Source organism: Pelmatolapia mariae, linkage group LG4, assembly GCF_036321145.2.
Source record: "Pelmatolapia mariae isolate MD_Pm_ZW linkage group LG4, Pm_UMD_F_2, whole genome shotgun sequence".
In the NCBI taxonomy this organism is placed as follows: Eukaryota; Metazoa; Chordata; class Actinopteri; order Cichliformes; family Cichlidae; genus Pelmatolapia; species Pelmatolapia mariae.
Window position 1 is genome coordinate 30,476,946 of NC_086230.1, and position 24,428 is coordinate 30,501,373.

Here is a 24,428-nt window from a genome sequence, read left to right on the forward strand (position 1 = left end):
AGCATATTCAGTCTTGTAGATGTAAAAAAAAAAACACCTGTAAAAAATCCATGTTAGAAATCTGATTTAAAAGGTAGAATTGTATAGTTTCTGAATCTTTTTTTGTTTAGCATGTGGCTAAAATGCAACTCTAACCCTCCCTTGAGTAAATTAATTTACTCAAGGGGTCACATAAAAACTGGGACTTTTGTGGAAGGCTGCACCAGTAAGATGGACTCAGTTCTGGTTAATAATAATTTTATAACTGTAAAAAGTTGTTGGTGTAGCCCTCCATAATGGTCACAGTTTCTCATGAGGCTTCTTGCAAAATTTAATTGTCCACCTTTGCCCTACATGGTTCACTGGTGAGCTAGTGGATGTTAAAAGGTTAACAATTTATTTCTATTCCCATACTAGGGTTATCCATCTGATGCCTGAGAGAAATAACGTTTTTTGCTCAGTTGTTTTATAGATTGTGGTCACAGTTTTATTCTGTATTGTCTGTCTTTACAAAACGCTTGTAATTATATTTATTCACATGTCCCAATTATAATACAGCATACACCTTCACACATATACATATTTAATTTTTTATAGTATGCTGGGACCAAAAATGTTCACGTGATGCATATAAAGACGTGAACCAGTATCAATTTGTGCATTATGGAAACATGTCTGCTTCAGTTGGAAATATTCCACCTCTATCGCACACAGACCTCATACTCATCCAAACACACCCATCCAATTTGGATGTCAGTTCATGCTGACAAATTTCCAAACACTCTGTCAGATCTTTCAGCGCATCCACCAGCTGACTGCTGGACTATAGTGCAAGCAACAAAGAGCAAAACTTCCCTTTGTCTATGTTTGAACCTAACTTTTAACTGTAAATTACATATTACCTTTTACTTTTTGAGGATTACTTTTTTTTCATTGACTTCAATCCAGGGCATGCAGATGCAATGATTAATGTTTGTTTCAGCAAAATGGCACATTATTGTTTTTTGGATTGAGCTGATGATGGCAGTAACTCATGCATAAATAAAAATACAAAAAACAATACTTAGAATAAGTGCCAGTATTCTGTTTATTATATTTGTTAAGAGTGGGCAACTGATACAGTGTTCCAGATGTAGTGCAACTTTTTTTCTTTTAAAGAAACCAGTTCAACTTTGCTCATGCACATTGTACACTGACCAAAAAAGTATGATGATACATGCACTGAACACGGCATAGTCTGACCCCATCACAGAAATGTCACACACATAAACAGCCACATGGAGTCAGAGTTGACATGCTATAGTGTGACCTCCTGCAAGAAATTCTACACTGAGCTAAAAAAACTAAAAAAAAAAAGGAAAGCAAGGGCAGCGTGAAACCCAGAAATGCTGAACCAAGTCCTCCTCTCCAAAACAGCTGGGAGCAACTAACGCTCAGCTCAGAAACACTGGGAAAAGGTTTTAGCGTAACCCCCCCACCCCTCCAAAGGAAAAAAAAAGTGCAGTTTGCATTGCTCTGTAAATCGCTGAGAGACATTTTGATTAGCTGCTGGCTTTGGCTTCTCCCCTCAGCGCGCAGGAATTCAGTGTATCAACACACTTAACAACCTTAAATACGGATTAATTGTTCACAAAATCGGCGTCCCGAATAGGCAGCGCCACAGAACGGACAGTAATAAGTGGATTTCATTTGAAGTAGGGAGGTGGCGTAGTGAATGTGACGATGTTAACATTAAAAAGACTTTTATCCCAGCATGTAATGACAAGTGGTATGAAGCCCCCAGTTAGAGATTTGAACATGTGGGGTAGGTAATGTAATGTCTGTTAATGGGAGTGCTTTAGCAGGGTGGTGAACACGGTGACTTTTAATCTGCAGCTCTATGCCCCCTCTGAAGGGGAGGAGGTCCCCGCTCTTGTAGGAGCAATTCTGAATAGATCAGGGCTCCTCTCTGCATTCAGCATCCTAATGAGAGTAACACCGTGTCTTTGGACATTTTGAGTAGGAGGGCGAGGTAGGAGACGGATGCGGTGCAGAGGGGGCTGCAGTATATCCTATTTGACAAGGATGAGTGGTGATTAAAATGTGGAACGCTGAATGCTCCAGTTTAAGAATAACCTAATCAGGCTTTTATGCTCTTTTCTAAAAATAAGCGCTTATTGTAATAATACTCCGATAACCAAACGGAATCATTTATTGCAGCAAAATACACCAAATTGCGAGAGCGTAACATCATCTCAGACTGCATGTCCTGTCATGAGATCACATTAAGGAGTTTATTGAATAGGGAGAAAATGGGTTTGGGGGGGGTGGGGGGATTATTATTGTCTAATTAATAGTTTATCACACCACCATAAGCTCTATTGACCTTCTGTAGGTTACGCCAAAGAGCACAAAATTACAGTTTAGCTCAAGTGGTAACAAGACATTATAAGACATAAAAAGTGCATTTACTACCACTGATATTATAAAAATGCCATATTTATTACAACTCCTATCCTGATGCAGTCAGGCTCTGAAAAGCCTCTTCAGTGGCATCATTGTCACATCTTAAAAAAATACAGCCTACTTAGCTTTGAGAGTCTTATTCATTTGTGTGTGTGCGTCTTTAAAATTAGTTCTTAAATGTAACAACAGGCTACCTGCAGGGTGTTTATCTTAGATATTGCTAAAGATAAGACAGTAACAGAGTGACTTGAAGGATGACAACTATAAAATATCACTCCACACACCTAAATTTAGACAATAAATTAATTACAGATATGAGCTCTTTCCCTGCAAAGGTCAGGGGTTGTCAAAGAGCAAAATAAGACTGTAGCTGTTTTAACTATTAATAAATTAAAGTATTACTTTTCAGAGATATATTTAAAAGAGTGTACCCTGTTTTGTGTATTTATTGTAGTTTTTATATTTTGTGTGTTCTGTATTATTTGAGAATGAAAACTGTATTTTTTCTTTTACCCATTGCATATTAAAAAGCTCAGCTAAGGACAAAGGTTAAATAAATGTAACTCAACTGGAACACAAATAACAGGAGTGAAAATGAAAACGGGTCAAAATTAATACTGCCTTGTGTATTTAGTTAAACCAGAAATCAGTTTTATTATTTGATGATGGAAATTGTTAGAGCCAATCCATAGAAGAATATTTTTGGTACTGTTTGGTTTATTGTGTTACATGTTTGATTTGTATAAGATGTTATGAGGAAAATATATGCTGTGTGTTTAATTTGTGTTGGGCAAGATGAGCACTGTATGCCATATGTGTGGTAGTGGAATAGAATGAGCCAGCACAGAATTGGAAATGTGCGCTGTTGCAGCAAACAGTTTTTTGACCATGACATTGTGATATGATAGCTTTGTTTGTATGTATGAGTCAGAAATAAACCTGGACAGCTCACATTAAGAAGGGGAAGAATTATTTTTTTCAAAGCTTGGGACAGGAATTCGCCACTACAGAAATATTGATGAGCTTTTAATCTTTTTGTAATGTAATCTAATTTAATTTTTCTTTATATCTCAAATTATTTGTGAACAAAGTTTTTAAGTAAATATTGATACTAGCTAAAAGGAAACAGAGGCTTAGGCAGAAACTTGCAGAGAGAGGTAAAGTTTCCTCGACGGATGAATGGGATGTGGGTTTGGCTAAAGGAGTGCAACACCACATCCATCTGGCTGACCATACCCGCTTTTGAGAGCGATCCCATCGTGTCGCCCCAGCTGATTTAGATGACTTACACTACCACCTTCAAGGACTTCTGGCAGCAGGAATAATAAAAAAAAATGAAGGAGTCCCTATGCTTCCCCCATTGTCCTGGCACGAAAGAAAACGGGGCGGTTGCACATGTGTGTGGACTATCGAACCTTGAATCGCAGAACTATTCCTGTACTATTCAATACACAGTTCCTCGTACTGACGAGGTTTTGGACTGTTTATCTGGAAGCAGGTGGTTCTCAGTCTTGGATTTGCAAAGTGGATACTACCAAATTTTCATGGCCGAAGAGGACAAGGAGAAAATTGCTTTCAAATGTCTTTGGGATTCTTTCAATTTGAGAGGATGCACCAGGGGATAACAGGAGCTCCTGCGACCTTTCAAAGCGTAATGGAGAAAGCGGTGGGAGACATGCACATGATTGAGGTAATAGTGTACCTTGAAGATTTGACAGTGTTCGGAAGGACTTTGGAAGAACATGAGCAGAGACTAATCAATGTTCTCGACAGACTGGAAGAGACTGGCCATTAAGTTATCCATCGACAAATGTCAGTTCCGTAGGCCACAAGTGACCTATGTTGGGCACATAGTGTCTGAGAAGGGTACCGTGACAGACCCAAGCCTGACCCAAATACATTCTTTTACAATCGTACCTGTTTTGGCATTCGCAGACCCAGCCAAGCCCTATGTGTTACACACAGATGCTAGCCTTCAGGGTTTGGGTCCTGCGCTTGCCTTTGCTAGCCGAAAGCTTAGCTCGTCAGAGAAAAACTACACCGTGCACCAGCCTGAATTTTTGGCATTGAAGTGGGCTGTAGTTGACAAGTTTCACAACTACCTGTATAGGGACCAGTTCACTGTGAGGACAGATAACAATCCCCTCACATATTTTCTCACGACAGCCAAGCTCAACGCCACTGTTCATCAGTAGCTAGCTGCTCTTGCAACATACGATTTCGCTCTCCAGTATCAACCTAGAAGGAGCAATATTGATGCTGACATGTTATCACGCAATCCCTTACCAATGGAGAACACTGACTGGAAAACCGTGCCCTTGGACAGTGTCAAAGCTCTGTGTAAGCTGATCTCCTGTAGGAAGCTGGCAGGAGGAGGGATATTCAGCTTTGCCGAGTCTTTAGGGGTTTCCTCCGAGGCACTCCCAGAGTGTTTTGTTTTCCCCACTCATCTGGACTATGGGTGTTTGACCCAAATAAACCCAGCAAAGCCGAGCTTATCAAACCACAAGACAATGATTCAGTAATTGCTTCCGTAAAGAAATCCATTAATGGAGAGATTCCCTTTTCTTTCGACAAAGATGCTAATCCAGAAGCCACGTTGCTTCACCGAGAGGCCAACAAGTTGGTAATCACTGATGGAGTACTCTACAGAAAGTACAGAGACAACCTTGGAAGGAAATACAGCAGCTTTTTCTAACCCGAGAGGATGTTGCCATGGTGCTTAGATCGCTTCATGATGAGCCAGGTCACCTGAGGGTTGACAAGACTGTGGAGCTCATACGATATCAATTCTGCTGGCCTAGGGTGAGTGGTACATCAGGAATTGTGGAAGATGTGTTGCGCGCAAAGCACCTACACCACGAGCTGCACCATTGAACCAGATCACCAGCAGTGGGCCTCTAGATCTTGTGTGTATCGATGTTCTATCCCTAGAGCCAGACTCCCAGGGATATGCTAACATTCTGGTAGAGACTGATCATTTTACCAGGTAGGCACAGACTTTTCCAGCTAAAGACCAAAAAGCCTCTACGTTAGCCAAGACCCTCTGTAAGCAGTACTTTGTGCATTATGGATTTTCGGCATGAATACATTCGGACCAGGGACGTGATTTCGAGAGTAAGCTGATTCAAGATCTTCTAAGAGTGTAAGGAATCTGAAATCCCGGACAACCCCTTATTATCCCCAAGGAGATCCACAGCCGGAGAGATTTAACCGGACGTTTCTCTTCATTGTGGCAACCTTGGATCCCAAGAAGAAATACATGTGTAATCATTCCATCAGTCATGTAGTACACGTGTACAATTGTATACAGAATGAAGCAACCGGGTACTCACCCTACTTGCGTATGTTTGGTAGAGAGGCCCTGTTGCCCGTGGACATCTGTTTCACAATCAAGGATGAGACACAAAGATGCTTGACCGATCACCGATACATAATTAAACTGAATTGCAACAAGCTTACCGCCTAGCAGCAGAGACTGCTGAAAAAACTGGAGGTGCTATACGTTGGGCTATGTCCTTTGTAAAGGCAGTCTTGGATTTCACCATGTAGTTTGAGTCATCATTGGAGACCTCCATGATGTGATGCAGATGGCAGAAAGCAGGCAAAACCACAAATCTGTAGTAGACAGTTCAAGAAAATAATTATTAATCTACACAATAACTCAACTATATAGCTTTTTGAAGAAACAGTAACAATAAGTTAAAAATAGTTTTATTTACCTGCATTGCTCAAGAACAGTTGCCAGCTTTTGGAGTATTACCAGCTCTGATGGAGTTAAAATGACTAGTTTGTGCTTTTGTTTGTCTAAAGCAGCAAAAACAGCCTCTTGATTCTTTAGTAGACGAGAAACCATATCCAGTTGAATTCCACTGTGTGGAAACATCCTGTATGATTGGTTCTTTCTGTTGCCCCAGTCTTGTTTGCTCCTGGTGTAGTTCCTCCATATTAGCAGGGCTGTCTGTAATGCATCTAATTTTGCTTGCTTCTATCTTCTACCACTGATAGTGGTCTACAGTCCAGAGCAATCCATTTTGCGAGAGAATTTGTAAGTTTGTCCAATGTTGACTTACTAATTTTGGTTCTGAAGCCAGTTATTTCACCAAGTTTGGGCTGCCGAACTGGCACTGCTAGCGCTAACAGTTCCCACAGTTTCTGTGCTCGCTGCAACATGTTTTGCATTTAGATGGTAACGTAAGGTTGAAGTGCTTCGATGGTATGCCAACTCCTTTTTGCACAGTTTGCACAAAATCACACTTTTATCAAGGCTTCTGTCGGGTAGTCTTTTGAAATTAAACTTGCCTCTGATCAGTCCTAGCTATGCACTTTGTTCTGATTCTTTGTAGCTCTGATGAGTGCATCGGTGAAATCGGTATACCAGGAAGTCGTGCATTGACAAAACTTCCCCTTTGCTAGGAATGCAAAGTGTGATTAAATGCGTTATTTTTTTAACGCACTATTTTTTAATTGCAATTAACGCATTAAATTTGAAAGGTGTATTTGCTTAACTAACTGTGATATCATTTGTGTTAATAAGGGTGTGTTTTGTACATTATTTATCCTGCCCTTAGGTTCACTAAACTAAACTAAACTAAACTAAACTTTTTGTGCTAAAGAGTTGTCTGGGGTTGCTTCTTTTATTACTGTCAAAGTCTAACCTGCAGGCAAGGGATTTACTGTTAGTTTCCCTGATTCCTGTCCATACCAGAACCATTTGTGGTATCTGGGCTGTAACGAACCCCACCTAGGGGATCGAAACTGAGGTAAGTGGGTTTAGACTCAGTATAATGGGCAGGGTGCTACATTGAGTTAAACCCTAAATAAGGAACCATGATAAAGTATATTGGTGCCAATATACAGACAATAATATAAAGTTTTTAAAATAAAAATAAGTCAGATTAATCAATCTTAGTGATATAAGCCCTTTACCAAATGTTAAAAGAAATTTGGACCTGGATTTACAGCAATCCTCCATTGCTTGTTCCTCAGGCATTGGCTTTTATAAAGCTAACCTGCTGACAACATTTTATCCTGCTAACCGGGCCTGACAAACAAACAAGCAAAGAGGTCAGATTCAACTTTTTGGTTTAAATTTAATAACTGTCTATTTTTAACCAGTTTTAATCACTCTGCTTTTACTATAGCCATAAAATTATATAAAGTAAAATAAAATAAAGTGCCTTCTGTTTTTTTCTAACCATTTTGATTACAGTTTTAATACGAGTATCACATAAAAACAAATTCTTTTGAATTCACCCTCAAATCTGACAATTACTCTAAATAAAACTAAACAGAGGTCAGTAACACAAACATGATTCAACTTTTTTCTAAGTCACCAAATAATAATAGCTTAATTGAATTCAGACAGAATTCACAGAGACACTTAAATGCCAAGAATTACTTTTTTTCCCTGCACTTTGTTATTTTTACCAACTCATCCAAACCTGAGAAATCAGTGGAACTAAGCAAATTTCAAAAACAGCAAATATACCCCCTCCGCACCCTTCGACTACAAATTTCCTAGACCTCTTAGTTTTTTGTTTTTTTTTATTAATCAAAATCTGACAGTCTAAGTGAAACTAAGCAGAGGACATACATATAGTCAGGTTATATTTTATAGTTTTGGATCTTTCTTTGATTTCTATCTGTTTCTGTTACACAGTTAGCTACCATGATTCTATTTGGTGATAATTAAAACATGAAATCCCAAATATGATAAGCGACCCCTATATACTGCCCACTCCTCATTAAGGGGTTAATTAAACAGGAGTACATTATGATTAGCTAGCAAGCCGAGAAATGATTTGATTTTGACTGTAAAGCATAAAGAAGTGCTTTGACATTAATTCCGTGTACCTCATAAGGACTGATAAGATTACATATCTCGGGATGCCGATGAATGTACTTCCATGTTTGTCTTTGCAGATGCATATCTCGGCTTCAGCGTGCTTCGGGCTTGTTTCATCTGTGATAATAGGAATTTGCTCTCAAAACCAAATTCTCCACCTTCTGTCCCACTCACAGTCTCCCTTCTCTCCTATTATAACATACCAGCCATTTAATGATATCTGCTATCAAACACGTATTGACTCAATCTAATTCGAATATGTTGCTCCATAAGCCGAAATCATTGCATGCAATATCAGGGAGTAAAAAATCAATGGTGGTGTTTTTGCTTGAATGTAGCATGGTGCTGTAACACACCCCTGTCCTTAAGTCCCTGTTGAGGGGATGGGGGATTTATTGACTGGTTTAATTGATTCACCTGTACTAACATCTAACGTCTCTGAATATTTCAATAACCCGGGGGGCTCCTTCCCCTGGGAGCCAGACATGAATCAGGTATAACAGAGACAACACAAAGGGCGTTAGTATGCTATTAGTCACACTCCTTACAGTGTGTGTTTGTGTGTGTGTGTGGGCAAGTGACGTCAGGGCTTCATTCACCAGCAAGGCCAGTGCTCGTCCAGCTTTCTTTCATTGCCAGAGGGTGGGAGGGTAAACACAGTGGAGGAGGCCGACAGAAGGAAGGAAGTGGGAGAGCATGGGGCTTCCTCTCTCCCATCCAGCACAATGTAACACAGCAGCATCACCCCCTCAGCGCCCCCACCATTTAAAAACTATTCACAAGTACCTTCTGTCATAGCCCCATATTCCCATACCCAACCCCCCTGCTCCATCATTAAAAAGAGAAAACCCTGTGCATGACTCGGCTACTTCTGCGGAATAAAACTCTCTCTCTCAGCCCCCCTCCCCCTTCTTTTTTTTGTTTTCCATTAAATCAGTGCTCCTGTGTCCTGATGCAGAATTCCCCCTTTCATTTTTTTAAAAGCCCCCTGGTCTTTCATCCCAAAGTCAATTTTGCCTGGCAGTTAGTCAAATGCTTTAAATGTGTATAAGTGCCTGTGAAGAGGGTAAGCTTTAAGTGTGATAGACTACCCTGGGACCAAAGCGGGGCTGGGAGTGAAGGAAAAATGAGGCTAGATGAACATGAACAGACTGGGCTAAAAATTAATGCTGGTTGGTAGCAGACTGTGGAAGGTCTGGATGGGATTATAATGGGCTGATTATGGTGAAACTGTCTCTGTGGCGGGATTACCATTTGACATTATGGCTGGCTGCTGAAACAAGTGAAATGTGTTTCCCCGCATGCAAGTTTTTAATATTGTAACTCTTTTTTTTTTTTGTTTTACTTTGGCGGTACGGTTTATATTTAGATTGACCTCTGTATACTCGATGCTTTTCTGCACGAGTTGCTTTCCTTGGTTGGGATAAACAAGACAATGCAGGCTGAGTGAGAAGTGCCTGCTAAGTGAAAATTTAGTGGTTGTTTTATGTTAACCAGCAGACACTGGGGGTAATCATATTAGCGCTGATTTATCACATCCTAAATTTGTCTGCTTCTTATGAGCTGTGCAGCACAGAGATCACACTTGCGATAGACCAGCACAGCCTCGACCCGGCTAGGCCTGAAGAAACGATCGTCTGGGAAAGTGAAGACCTCGCTGCAGCCTCCTACTTGATTGTATTGCGATCTGTCATATTCCCTTCTAATAAGACGCAGTGAGATGAGACTGATTTGGTTTGGCGCTGTGTGTTCAAATGCAGTTCACTGGAGGGGCCGGCCTCTTTTGGATATCTGAGTCACTTTAAGAAATTATGATTGAGCTGATCTGGTATTTAGACATTTGTCTCCTGGTCAAATCACATTTATATGATGAGAAAACTGCCACGTCTCTCTGGTAGACAGCTGGATGCTGTATGCACTTACTTGTGAGAGACTGGATTTTGACTACTTTACACGCTAATTCACACATTTTTAAATTCAAACAGCTTCAATAAGTGACTTTATATTAATTACAGACAGTAATTTGAAAGCAGTAACTGATTAATCTGTACAGTATGTATTATTTATTGAAAGAAAGTTTCATTTAGCTGCTTTTGTTAGTCAGCAGAACCTGGCAGTTGCATTTTAAGACCTCCGAACCTTCCAAATAGTCATAGGCAGCTTGTATTAAATGTTTAGAAATAACAAGAAAGACACTGTGGCATAAGAAGCAGACAGCCCCACAGACTGAAAGGATTTACTGACTCTGCAGCAACAGCTATCTAAACTTTGATGACTACAGTATTGCAGTTTTCCAACATCAGAGTCGCCAACTCTGAACCAATCTGTCAAAAAAAGATAGCCAAGCTAATATCAACCCTCCATATAATACTAGTTGGTGAGGCAATTCAGTTTAATCCAGTGCAATTGTATTTATATAGCATCTCCAATAAGGAGCGAGAAAACACCTTGACACACGCCCCTTCTGGTTCTCTACGTATATATGACCCCGACCGGTTCTACTAGCTTTTCGTTCTCATTTTCGTGGCCTATCCTCCCTCCCCTTTTTCTGTTCATTCACTTCTCTTTAGCAAATGGGGGCCTGCCTGGCCCGTGAGCCGCTGCCAGTCCCCTCTGAGGCCTTCCCCAAACCGCAGCCTCAATTCACGTTCAAGCCATCTGCCATTATCTACTAGAAATGCTTTCAAACCTAAAATGAGGATGCGGTCCCAACTAGTGAAATGTCAGTTTTAGCCCTAAACAATATTAAACAAACACGAAAAGCAAACAAGATAAAAATCCAACAACAATCAAACATCCCCGTATGAGGAAGCACTTGGGGACGGTGGGAAGAAAAACCTCCTTTTTAACAGGAAAAAACCTCCATTAAGTTTATAGCATAAGATGTAGCCATCATTGTGAAGCCTGGCGTGTGGCATTTTGGCCGGTGCCAAGCTAGCGGCTAACCCTAATTAGCATATGTAGCTTGAAAGGTACCTCACAAAGACAGAAACCTTCTAATTAATGCAAATATGATATGATAGTATGGTTAGCACTGTTGCCTCACAGCATGAATGGCCTGAGTTGGACTTCACCATATGGCCGGGTCCTTTCTGTGAGGCGTTTGCATGTTCTCCCCGTGTTTGTGTGAGCTCTCTCCGGGTGCTCTGGCTTCCTCAGTCCAAAGACATGCAGTTAGTGGGATTAGGTTAATTTATGGTTCAAAATTGCGCCTAGATGTGAATGGAAGTGTGAATAGTTGTCTGTCAGTCTGTGTAGCCCTGTGATAGACTGGCGATCCATCCAGGGTGTACCCCGCCTCTCAGATAAGTGGAAGAGAATGGATGAAAAGAGTAAGACACTCGAAAACATTCACACATTTTGGATAGACTGTTGCACAGCAAGCTGGATAATTTGTCAAATAGCAAAACAGCACTGACACCACGAATGCAGTGAGATAGTCGAGATTAGTGACAGAAATTAGCTAAGTTCAAGCCTAGCAGACAGGTAGTAGCTGAAGCCCTTAATTAAACATACCTTAAAGCCTTAATACATTGAAAACTGATAATCCTACAGATAACAAGACATGGGAAACTGGAAATAGTGAACACAAATATTTTTTTGTACTACGCTCTCAACATGTTTGTTTCTGCTGTAAACAAACATGCTGAGAGCATTTTAACATGAGAGTCTGTGAGGACTGAGTCGCTTTTGTAGCCATTGTCAGCTTCTGCTTTGTCTTCATTTTTTAATCCCAAAGGTTGCAGCTTTGGAAACCTAGGAAACAAGCTGAAAAAATGCAATGTGTCGGAGTGCTATTTTGGAATAATAACTTCCACAACTTATTACACTTTAAAGAAAGGATGCGTGAGTTTAGAGAATATTTTAAGCCAGATTTTAAGAACATCAAGTTCCAAGAAATATCTTAGTGATTCCCAAACTGTAATCCAGGCCACTGTACTGTTTAAGGTGTCAGCAGTGATGGCCTGCATTATGATAAACCAATTTAATTATATTTGCTCCTAAATCTTAGCCCACTGTAATTTAAATATGTATTTATTACATTGCGAAAGTATTTACTCTTGGGTGTTAAACAAAACACTGTTATCAGTCACATTCTCTTTGAAGCTGTATTGTCATGGGAGAAAAAAAGAAACCCAGTGAGTTGACCAGCATGTCTTAAAAACGGAGCTCAAAAGACTCTTGAAAAGATGAGGGCGAGAGGGGATGATCCTCTGTTGCACAAAGACTTTGCTTTCCCCCAGAGACTTCGCCCCCTAGCGATGCCTCGGGGTGCCAAGACTTGTGTCCTTTTGTGAGGGGACATCCACTCTGTCCTGTTGGCAGAAACTAAAAGTTAGAGGAGAAAGAAGGAGTAAATGAGACAAGAGGTGCATTTGGATGTCTACTCTTGCCCTCCTCATCACCCCAGATCACTAACTCAGAGCCAGTTGTTAGCAATTAGACTACAAGCATTTTTCCTGTTTGCAGACAGTCTTGTGTGCTGCAAAATCTACAAATTTTTACTGAAATCATTGTGCTCTGTTGTAGGTTATGAGGGTGATATTGATGTAATTCAGATAGAAGGAGCCAATTTTTCTTACAGTTGTGTTTTTCTCAGGGTGATAAAGCCTCTGAACTGAGTTACAGGAGAGCCCTGGACACAAAATAATGACAAAAACGAAACTGCTTTCTGGGGAATCCGGTCAATGAATTCAGTTCAGATTAAAAGATTCAGACAGTGTAGCTGATCAATATGTGCATTGATTAGAAAAGCTTTGTCATATTCATCATCTCAGACATCTTAGACGGCTAACTGAATTTTAATAAAAGGTAAATTGATTAGATTGATTCATTAAATTGACTGAATCAGCAGCAGCCATGAAGCATACCGTCCCTGAAATGATAACAGCATTGCAGGTTTAAGGTAAATGAATTTGCTCTCTGCAGCTTGGAATAAAATCAGATTCAGGTTATTATTTAAAATTACTTCCTTGCCTCAGAAATTGGGGTGTGTGAGAGCAGATTTTCCACTGTCTTAAAGCCTCACAGGCACAACCCCGTTTGGCAAGATGTCACAGCGATCAGGAAAGGTCATAGCTCTATTCCCACAGCACACAACCGACATGATGAGCTTTCCTCTTTTCTTTTTTTTTTCTCGTGGCTGCATGAGCTGCCATCTTGGTGTGTGCCGAGTCATTATTGATGGGCCTCCATGCTGATGTGCAGACAGGGTTCTGCAGAGAAGGAGTGTGCTCCTGTCTGTCCGACTCGCTGCTTGTTCGACTGTCAGCGCATCTTTCTGGTTGTCTTTCATCCTGTCTCTTTCTTCTTATATCACTTAGAGCAACAGTCCATTATTGGTCAGTATACACGACTAAAGATCACACGTTTCTCGTGGTGAAAAAAGGGGAACGCTTCACTCCCTTTTCTGCTTCTTTCCTCGAGGATTCGATCTGATGGGGGAAAGAACCAGACGGAGATGAAGTGGAGGGTAAAATTATTCAAACTCAATTACCCAAAATTTAAAAGCTGTCACAAGTCTTTATGAAATAAGGTTCACAGGATACATGATCGCAGCGAGGATCAAAAGCATCAAGATGGGGGTCTTTTGACCTTTTCAACTCTACAGAGCCTCTAGCAAGTCGGGCATTAAAAATTCATAGTGGGCAAGCATAGAGTGTGCAGATGCACACAACTTTACTTTAAATTACTGAGAAATGAAATGTGGGAAATCCTTTAAGTGTAGAATGGTGTCAGGGTTTATTTGATAGAATCAAAGTTTTGTGCGAACAGAATATACCAATAAAATCAAATACATCAGCTCTTTGTAGCTCGGGGGGAATTTAAAGAGAATACTGAAGGAATACCTGTGATGTATTATGACCCAAAAAAGTGAAATTATTTTACCTGACTTTCCAGTGATCCGCTGACTTCCATCCATTTCAATATTATGTGAAAATTGAAAATTAAACTGTTAGCTTCTGTCAAATACTCCCTTCATAATAACTGAAAAGATAAAAAACTGAAACAGAAACTAAAACTTGGCATTTTTTAAATAATAAAAACTAGACTGAAATGAGCAAAACCATTCTGGAAGCTGAACTGGAATTTAAAGAAGAAGTGAAAAACTAAATAAAAATAAAAACCATACTGAAAACACAGAGTTATAACTTATGATCATTTTTTTTAAACGTCCACCAGAATTATTTGGCAGTTTTGCTAGATTTCTTTGCATGTTCTCCCTTTGCCCGCGTGGGTTTCCTCTGGATTCTCCAGCTTCCTCCCACAGTCCAAAGACATGCATGTTAGATTAATTGGTGATTCAGACTTGGTCCGAGGATATAAATGTGAGCGTGAATGATCGTCTGTCTCTCTGCGTTAGCCCTGTGATGGACACGCATAATGTCCAGGGTGTGCCCGATGTCAGTTAGGATAGGTTCCAGCTGACTGTGACCTCAGCTGGATAAGCAGTTAAGGAAATGGATGGATGGTTAAAGTCCCTAAAACTAGGGTTCAAATCTTAAAACTGCATTAACTGACTGTGCTGAGCAGATGATTTACAGTGGGCATGTTAAAGTATTTTTTAATGTAAGCTGCCCTTTGTGGACAAATAACAAGCTATCAGAGGAGTGACAGCAAACCTAAATAAAGTAAATCTAAAATGTCTCTGAGCTCAGGGGGAGTGGGGAGCTGCATGATAGATTTCTGCAGGTTTTTCATTATGAACAAATAGATTCAAGTTGTCATGTGATCAGCAATGATTTAAAACATGTTAATTGTAGTAGCTTTATTTAGTATTATTCCAAGAACATTTAAAAATTCTTATAAAAAGAAAAAAAAGATCTGTGTAACTACAGTAATGTGTGCATGTTAGAAGCTGCTTGGGAAAACAGGCTGTATGTGCCTTAAAAATTCAAAAAAGTTGTTTTCTTTGCGTATGAACTCGATTTATGCACCTGTTAATGTGCCACTACGTCATCGCTCTCAAGGAAAAACAGCCCTGACCTTTGCTCTTGTGATTTGTGGTTGCTTGACATTTGTGGCGACTCGCTGGACGAAGGAAACTGTATCGACATCAGTGCGGCATCGACATCAGTGCGGCATCGACATCGATGCTACAAACGGTAACCGCGGCCTGCTGTTACCCTACCTCGTGGCTTGCGCAGCGTTGATGTCATTTGCGCTCACGCTTGGTCCGTGCCATTTGTATACGTGTGTATAGGGTGCTAATGAGGGAGGACGGGGAGGTGGAGCGGGGTGGATGTGGAATCGGTGGGATACAGCTGGACGGAGTGGGAGACTGTGGTGAATAGGTAACCATGGTAACTCTGTTGGCTAAGATTTGAATGCAGCGAGAGGAATGAGAGAGCAAAAGGGGTGGGGGAGTGGGGGGAGGAAGCTGCAGTGTGTTTGTGTTTGGTGGAAAGAGAAAGAGTGGGGGTTAAGGGTTAATATGCATCATTGTAGCAGGTTAATCTTTCATCAAACTGTGGGGTCAGTGCAGCGTTTACCCCCGCCACTGGACACTACAGTGTGCCACACAGGGGGGGAAGAGGGGGGAGAGAGGTGGAGGTCCAGGAAATATGTAGTAGTAGGGTAGAGGAGGAGAAGGAGAGGGTGGAGGGGAGGTGTGAGGCAGCTGGGAAGGGAGGGGGGATGAATGTGAAAGAGTTTGCAAAGAGGAAGAGAGTGTTCCCACTTTTAGAGAATGAGATGGGAGATAGGAGGAAGAAGATATCAGGCGAGATAGAGAGAGGAAGAGGAGAGTGACGATAAGGAGGGAGAGTTACAGTTAGAGACTATTGTAACATGTGGAAAGTGACAGCGGTAAGGCAGAATACAATCAACCAGCCTCTAACCAGCTGTCAGCTCCAAGCAGCCTCATTCTCCTCGATGGACCCAACATCTGAGCTAGCATCTTAACCTCAGCCCCAGTCACCCCCAGCTCTCCCCCTCGCACTCTTTCTTCCCCCCCCCCTTTTGCACCTTTCCACTCTGCTCTGATGCCATCTACCTGAAATAGCTCTGGCACTTAAATCTCGCCAAAAGGAGAGGAAAAAAAAAGGTGGCTGGAAATTAAAATACGTAGAAAGGTGAGAGCTGGTCCAGAAATAGCACTGCGAGTTCCTCTTCATCCATCGGCCGATGACGAGCAGCTGCAGACGAGTGGGACTGTTGCTTTTGCTGCCACCGCTGGTGTCCTGTTCTTTCTGACCAGAGACACGGCCGCCACTGCTGCTGATATGATTTGTCATCGTGCCCTTGTGTGTGTTTTAATGTCATTGAACTTGAGCACACGCATTATTGATCAATCTTGGCCCAGCCAATCCAAGCCTGCCTCTCCTCCCACTCCCCTGGCACTCAGGAGAAACCTCCCGCTCTGTCCCTCCATCTCTTCCTCTACATCTCCACCTTTCATATTCATCCCTCTGTATTGTCTTTTGCCTCCATCTCTTCTTCACTCTGTTTTATATGCGTCTCTGTGTTGTCATTCCCCTCCCTCCATCTCTGTCTGCTTTATATTCATCTCTCTATTGAGCCTTCCTCCCTTCTCTCCTCTCTCTCTCTCTTTTTCTCCCTCTCTTGGTGAGTGAGAGATGATTAATATTAATGTCTCTTCTCTTTTATTCCTCCCTATTTTCCCTCTTCCACTTTTTTATCTTCTCTTTTTTTAACAACTCATCTCTTTTCTGCTCTTCCCACTATTTATACCTCTCTCTGGGTCTTTATCCCTCATCATCCCTTTCACTCACCCTTCCCTCCATCTGTCTCCGTCTCGATCTCTTTCTTCCTTTCTGTCTCTCTTTCTCCGGCCCTCTCTCTGCAGCTGTTCAGTATTCATCTATTACTGTAGTGTTGATAATTCCCTTCTCTGCCTGCAGCCATACAGTCATCTATCAGATTAATAATCCTCCTCTCCTTCTCATTCTCTGCTCCCCCCAACATCTCCTTTCTTACTGTGCCAAGTGAGGATGCTCAGCGTGTCAAATGAGTTTGCGTGTCAAAGTCCCATCATTACAACTATCATCATTAATATCTAAGATTGCTGGATGCCCTTATTTAAGGTTATTCAGGTTCTAAACAGCTTGCAGGGAGGGATACAGAGGCGCTCTGCATCTCTGACTTGAACGGCCGCATTTTAGTCCCACCTCTATGTCTGTGCTACTGCAACAAAACAAAAAAAAGCGCTTACTGATTTCAGTTTGTTTGCAAGGTCTGGATAACTTTAATTAAAGGTGGTAAGTGTTCATGTTCAAACATCAATATATCATTGTCGTATTATTTGTTATACCTTGGAATAATTAGTGCTAACAAATGAGACCACAGCAGAGATGACTGGAAGGCTCTATCTAGTGGTGTTATTAATGCTTCTCAGAATTAAGACCAAATGTCCCAGAAACCCCACCGCTCCCTGTCACGGAGTAGATCTTGTTTTTCATTCTTTCTGACGTCTACCTTTGCAAAATGTTGTTGTGCTTTTTGTCTCTTTTGCTCCTACAAATCACACATTTCCTGTAAAACCCAACATTGTTATTCACTCTGTAGACAGCAGAAATATTGCAGTTGATGCAGAGAATGGTGTATTGTGTATGTTCCGCAGTGTTTTAATAATTAGAAATTGTAGTTAATATCACAGCTTTGAGATTTTAAGTGGAAATTCTTCAATCTGACTAACCATGCATAGGTTCTTGCATATGTAATTCCTTTCTAATATGGAAACTATTTTCTTTACTTATTTGTTCCTTATGTTGGAAGTAGTGATATAACTGCAGGTTTAAAAATTGGGTTTAATTTAGATGGATTTTCAATAACTTACTTTTAATAATTCTGGTAATCCCCTGAACAGTCAAAAAAGTCTACAAACCAAAGACTGTATATAAAAGATGGATGGAGATGACCATTTTAGAAAACATGCACCTGTTTTAACTAAAAAAAGAAAGAAATTGAGGCATCTGAACGTGACTTTACAAACCATTTGTTAATGTCGCTGTGTTTATCTTCGACCTACCAAACAATTGACAATTTTCCTACCCACTGAAACTACCATTCCTGAAGCAATGTAAAAGCCATAATATACTTCTAAATATACTATCATGTAGTTTATGTTTTGTCCTGTAAGTTGTTTGAGGGTCTTTTTCCACTCAACCCAAACTGGTCAGTACATATAGGTGTCCTTCTCTGACCCACATACTGCTAGAGATTTCATCCTGTTAAAAGGGAGTTCTTCTTCACCACTGTTGCCACGTCTTTGAGGTTTTATTTCTTTTTCCTTAAATAAAAATGATTTTGGTTCAACTACTCCTTTTCAGATGTCTAAATACAGGTGAGCTTAGTTTTACACAGTGAAGAGTTCTGACCCATCTCAAGCTGACAACACAGGTGCAGAATTCATATGCATTTCTTCACATGTTCACCAAAACTTTAAAGTGTAACTTTAAGTCGCATAAAATGATCCATGTCATTGTCTTTCAAGGCTTTAATATTTTCAGCGCTGTATTGCATCAAATCAACAAAACTCATTTTCCTGAATTACATTTCAGGCAAGTGACATTTGTCACCCAAACACGGTAATTCAGTAAATATTCAACATTCAACAGTTGTCGTGTTTATTTGGCGACAGATCTTATTCTGTTAAACACGAAACAAGTGTACAAAGATCACGTCTTCTATGAGTGTTCTTCTAACTAAACTTTTGAGCAGTTGAAATCTGCACAGGAAAACCTCAAAAGCAAAACTGCACCGTTTCCATGCTGTTTCAGTACGATTTTGTGTGACACTGCTTATCTGTTTACAGCGGTTATGCCAATGTTTCAAGAACTAATTTCTTTCTGATTTATTGATTTACAAAATGCAATCCTTTAAAGACCAAAATACCTGATTGTCCCACTTCACATTGTTTGTTTCCGTATCTCCACACCTCCACCTCGTAACATTAATTACAGAATCAGCTTCCATCTGCCCTGTGTGTAAGGATTTCATTTCTGACAAAATGTCTGCTCAGGGATTATGTGGGATTTGATATGAGCAGTCACACAGAAGTTCTAATGCTTCTGAAAGATTTTTTGACAATCCCTCCCATGATAAGCTATATCGTAGCTGCCTACCCATTATTTGTTCTGTTCATTGTCTATTGGTAAAAACACAAAGTGCAGTCTGTGTACTGTCTTTAATATCTGCTCTCTCTCTCCTTCTCTTTGTCTCTCTCTCTTTTGTTCTTCACAGTAACTCCTGGGTTCTTCTCACTTCACAAAAAGCCTCACTCGAATCCCCCGACAGCACCAGAAAAAAAGGGAATAACATCTGTTTATCTGCATATTTCTATGTTCAAAAAACAAGAGGGAAAAACACAGAGATCGACAGAGGACACGAAACATCTCAGAGGATGCGGAATTAGAAAGAACAAATTGCCACTGGAGGACCAAAGGGAAAGGAAACCTTTTCTAACAGATCCACCAGTGTGGAGTCACCTCACCTGTACCTTCGGATTAAAGAGCAGGGTCATGTCCCAGTTGCCATGCGCATCGCCACGCTGACCTGCCTTCCCGGCCCCTCCCCCTTCCTCTTTCTATTGGCCCAGCTGCTGCTGCGGCTCCTCCTCCCTGGGCCGGAGTTAGTGGGAGCCGCTTCCACCTGCCCCTCCCTCTGCACCTGCTCCAACCAGGCCAGCCGAGTCATCTGCACCAGGCAAAACCTGGAGGAGGTGCCAGAAAGCATATCAGTCAACACGCGATACCTCAACCTGCAGGAGAACTCAATACAGGTAAATAATGGTGGACAGAGGTCAAATCATTTCAGTCTGCATTGCAGAGCTAAGCATGACTAAATGTTTTTATTCACTGAGATGATGATGTTAGTGTTGTGAGGTTTTTTTTCCTTTATATTTGTCACACTTACATTTTTCAGATCTTTAAACCAATTTTAAAATTAGACAAAGAGTAAATACAAGATGCAGTTTTAAAAGTATGATTTCATTTATTAAGAGAAAAAACTATCCAACCCCACCTGGGCCTATATGAGAAAGCAATTGCTCCCTAAAACTAATAAGTGGTTGTGTCATTTTTGGCAGCAAGAACTGCAATCAAGTGTTTCTTTCATCATTGTAGAAGAATTTTGACTCACTATTCTTTGCAGAATTTTTTCATTTATGCTACATTGGAAAGTTGTAGAGCATGAAAGGCCTGTTTAAGGTCATGCCAAAGTATCTCAGTCAGATTTAAGTCCAGACTCTGACTAATCCACTCCAAAAACTACATTTTTATTTTGAGCTATTCAGAGGTGGTTGTCGGTGTGTTTCGGTGCGTTTTATTGTCCTACATAACACAAGTGGATTTTCGGTAGAGGCTAGAATTCATGGTTCCATCAATTACAACAAGTTTTTCAGGTCCTGAAGCAGCCAAGCAGCCCCAGACCATCACATTATCATCACCGTGTTTGAATGTTGCTATGACGCTCTTTTCATGTGATGCTGTGTTAGTTTAATCCCAGATGAAACAGGGCTCAAACCTTCCAAAAAGTTTTACTTTTGTCTCATTTGTCCGCAGAATTTTTTTCCCATAATGGAGATGGGGTTTTTTGTAGATGTGAGATGAGCCTTTGTGTTCTGTTTGGTCAGCAGTGGTTTTCAGCTTGGAACTCTCCTATTGATGTCATTTTTCCCCAGCCTCTTTCTTCTTGTTTTATCAATAACCTTAACTGAGACTAGTAAGGCCTGCATTTCTTTAGACGTTGCTCTGAGTTCTTCTGTCTCCTGGAGTAATTTTAGTAGGTCACTCACTCCTGAGAGGGTTCCCCACTGTTCCAGGTTTTCTCCATTTGTGGATAATGGCTCTCACTCTGGTTCACTGGAGTACCAAGGCCTAAGAAATAGTTTGCAACCCTTTCCAGGCTGATAGATGTCAATGACTTTGTTTATCAGCTGTCCCTGAGTTTCTTTAGATCGTGACATGGTGTGTTGCTTTTTGAGATCTTTTAGCCTGCTTCATTTTGTCAGACAAGTCCTTTTTAAGTGTTTAAGAGCAGGTGTGGAAGTAATCAGGCCTGGATGTGGCTAAGGAAACTGAACTCCAAAAAAATGTGTTGACCTGAGCCAGCTAGGTTTGGGTAGCTTTTCTAGTCAAATGAAATAAATGAAATAATAATTAAAAACCTGCATTTTCTATATTATTTTTGTCCAATAATAAAATGTGTTTGGTGACGTGAAACAGTAGCAAATATGGAGGGAAAATAAGAAGTAAGAAAAGGGGCAAACACGTTTTCACAGCCCTGTACATGTGCACTCAAAAGCAGCCGTGTGAGCTAAACAACAGTTTATAAGTTGCTCCTTTGCAAATATTTTAATTGCTAAGTATGTTATGAGGGATGAACAGTAGGATGTCACAATACTGGAAATTTAGTAGTTTGTACCAGTGGCTTGTTTGTACTAGTTTGTACTAGTTCCTAATTTCTTGCAAAATTGGAAGACTTCCTCCTTGGTCTGCAAAGCAGAATAGATAAGGATAAATCAGGATAAATCATCACTTTCTTATCAATGAGTTATGACAGAGCAATTGCAACAGCTACACTGGTCGCCCTCTCCCACATAGGGATTTTGAGGTGCCATGGGAATTCTGTGTTTCACATGGTTTTTTAACGGGCCTTCTTCTTTAGCATATAAGGGTAGACTAGAACACTTGTAGTTGCATGCCTCCCCTTTCACTTCTCAAAAGAATTGCAGTACCTAGAAAAGTACCTGCTCATGGGAGCCACAGCAGATAGATTCAAATATTTGATCTGGAACAGATTTTACTCCCAGATTTTCCTAATTTTACTTGTCTTGGGAGGGCTGTGCCAGGGAATGGAGGAATGGTTGGGATTGGCATAAAAAGAGTAATAGCTTTTAATTCCCTGAGGCTGGGTTTCTGTCTCCTGCCAGTCTGGAACCCAGTATCATTCAGATGTAAAGGGGAATGTGTTAATCACTACAACAAGGAACTAATATGCTGCCTATAGTAGTTATAGTGCTATAAAAAATGACAACAATTAAAAAAACGTTCTTTTGTTGATGTTATGAATCTCAGTTACCAAAAGGTATCATGTATTAGTAATCAGCTGCTTCTCAAAGGACTCTCACATCCCCCAACTGGTACTGATTGTTCTGCTTCGGTTACATTGGGGTAGCAGCAGAGGAAGCATTTCACTATCTGTTACAGGTTGTAGACTGAATACAGTTCAGCTCAAGAACAAGGACTACCATGGTAATCTGCAGTCCAAGAACTAGCCACTGGAGTCTACCAGAGTGAGAGAGGAAGGATTCACGCAGCTAAACTATATAGTAGATCTTCACAATAGTGATCCAGTCACCTAGCCAGTAAGCCAATGGGGAAACACAAAAGGGGGAGGGCTGGAGCTAGCTGGCTAACAATGACTGGATTTTCCAAATAAGAGTGAAGGGATGTCCAATAACATATACCAATAATAATAATATACTGTAGATGATGTTGTTCTCTGAGATTAATAAAAAATTGAAATTATTCACCAAAATATACTAACTGACTCGCCCAAGTAAAGTCTGTGTGTGGGAAACTCTGGAATATGACACAAATATTCACACATGAAGTGCTAAAAACAAAAGCATACATGCTGTTTATTTCTGTATTTCTGTAAGCATCATAAGCTGCATCATGATGCATGATGTAATTTCTGAAGGTGCTGACTGCCAGTCATTTTTCCTATAACACTAATTGATTGGAGGTCATGGTTCATTCTCTTTTTTACAATCAATGCACAGAGAAAACACTCATTCTGTCATTTGACATACGCCACATTTTCAGCATTTCTTTTCAGCAAATAACCTATTGACACTTCTCTACAAACTCATTTATTTCTTTTATTATGAAAGGAGATATTTGCATAGTCAGTGATATAGCACAGTCGCATCTTGTATAGCAGATTGAGGATTTTCACATCATAATGCACACATCTAAAAATCAACACATACACAGACACCAGCACACTTATGTGTCTTTAACATTTGTGTTTGCATTTTTTGCCCGCTATCAGAGCGAACATTTGCGTTTGCAGGCAGTTGTGGATGTTAGGATTAACTTGTTGATACAGGTTTTCTCTTGGAAACTTTATTTCTAAGAAAAGACAAGAAAGTAAGCGGCTATAATGGTAGAAAAAAGCACTTAAGCCTCTAGTGAACTGAGGGAATATTTTATGAATTGAAAGCAAGGCAGATTTCCATGACACCGAGCTGCCTTTTGTATGCATTACCAATTTATCTCGAGTCCCTAGACAGCATTTGTGGCTTTACAGCTGCAGGGGAAGATCATTTAACCACAGACCATCGATACAAAGCACATGAATCTCTAAATTTATAAACCGAGTGGGTTGATTTTAGTCTTTGCTGCAGCATTTGATGTAGCTGGATCCATCCTCATGTTCCTGACAGTGCCTTGTTCTTTTGTGGTTTTAAATTCATTTCCACTACATTTTATCTCCTCTAATGAAAAGCAACGAGTATCCTAAACGTTGTTAAAATTGTCCAGTGCATCTCTTATAATGTCAAATTGCTCTGTACATTGGACCGAGCAGCCTGATATTCTCTATTCCTCGGAGAAAACATCTTATTAAACTTTATGTGACGTTAACGGAGCAGAAATGGGACATCACGCCACTTGATTTGGTATGTGAGGCTTTAAGAGATGCTGTTAACATGAAAGGGGAGAAAAAAATAAGGAAATAAGAACAGTATTTGTTGCGTTTTGTTTTTAGCCTACAAAATTTGGATTCGGCTTGTTGTATCCTGCAGCCCCACTTGAAATGATTAAAAATCTAAAAATGTTTTAACACCTGAAGGCATCCTAGATTCTCTGGCTTATTTTTTCCTTCACTGAGTACCCTCAGAGTAAAGCCTTGACAGCTCCCACCCCCTCTTAACATCCTCACCCCTCCCTTTTCGCCCCCTCCCTCCTTTTGCCTATCAACTCCCCTCTTCCTCTCCCCCCGCTCCTGCTCTACATACAGAAGAAGCAATGGCCTGACTCCAGGAGCCTCTGTGTGCCTCACTGAGGGCTTTGGCCGCACATATCTCAAACAGTCAGAGATTTAAGGGGCTTTTAGTCGCGCTCACTAAACTGTGTGTCTTTGACTTCACGCCAAATGAGCTCCAGTTGGACCACACCAATGCTAC

The 24,428-nt window shown here is 40.6% G+C and overlaps 1 protein-coding gene across 3 annotated transcripts in view; it reads left to right on the top strand.

Annotated features, from left to right (window-relative positions):
* lrrc4ba (leucine rich repeat containing 4Ba) overlaps positions 1–24,428 on the top strand; it is a 45,832-nt gene that overhangs the window by 14,955 nt on the left and 6,449 nt on the right. For all 3 annotated transcript variants that reach the window (XM_063470841.1, XM_063470839.1, XM_063470840.1), the window contains exon 2: positions 19,478–20,015. In XM_063470841.1, the coding sequence (XP_063326911.1) occupies positions 19,770–20,015 (246 nt within the window). In that variant the 5' untranslated portion in view covers positions 19,478–19,769. The remainder of the gene's footprint in view (positions 1–19,477; positions 20,016–24,428) is intronic.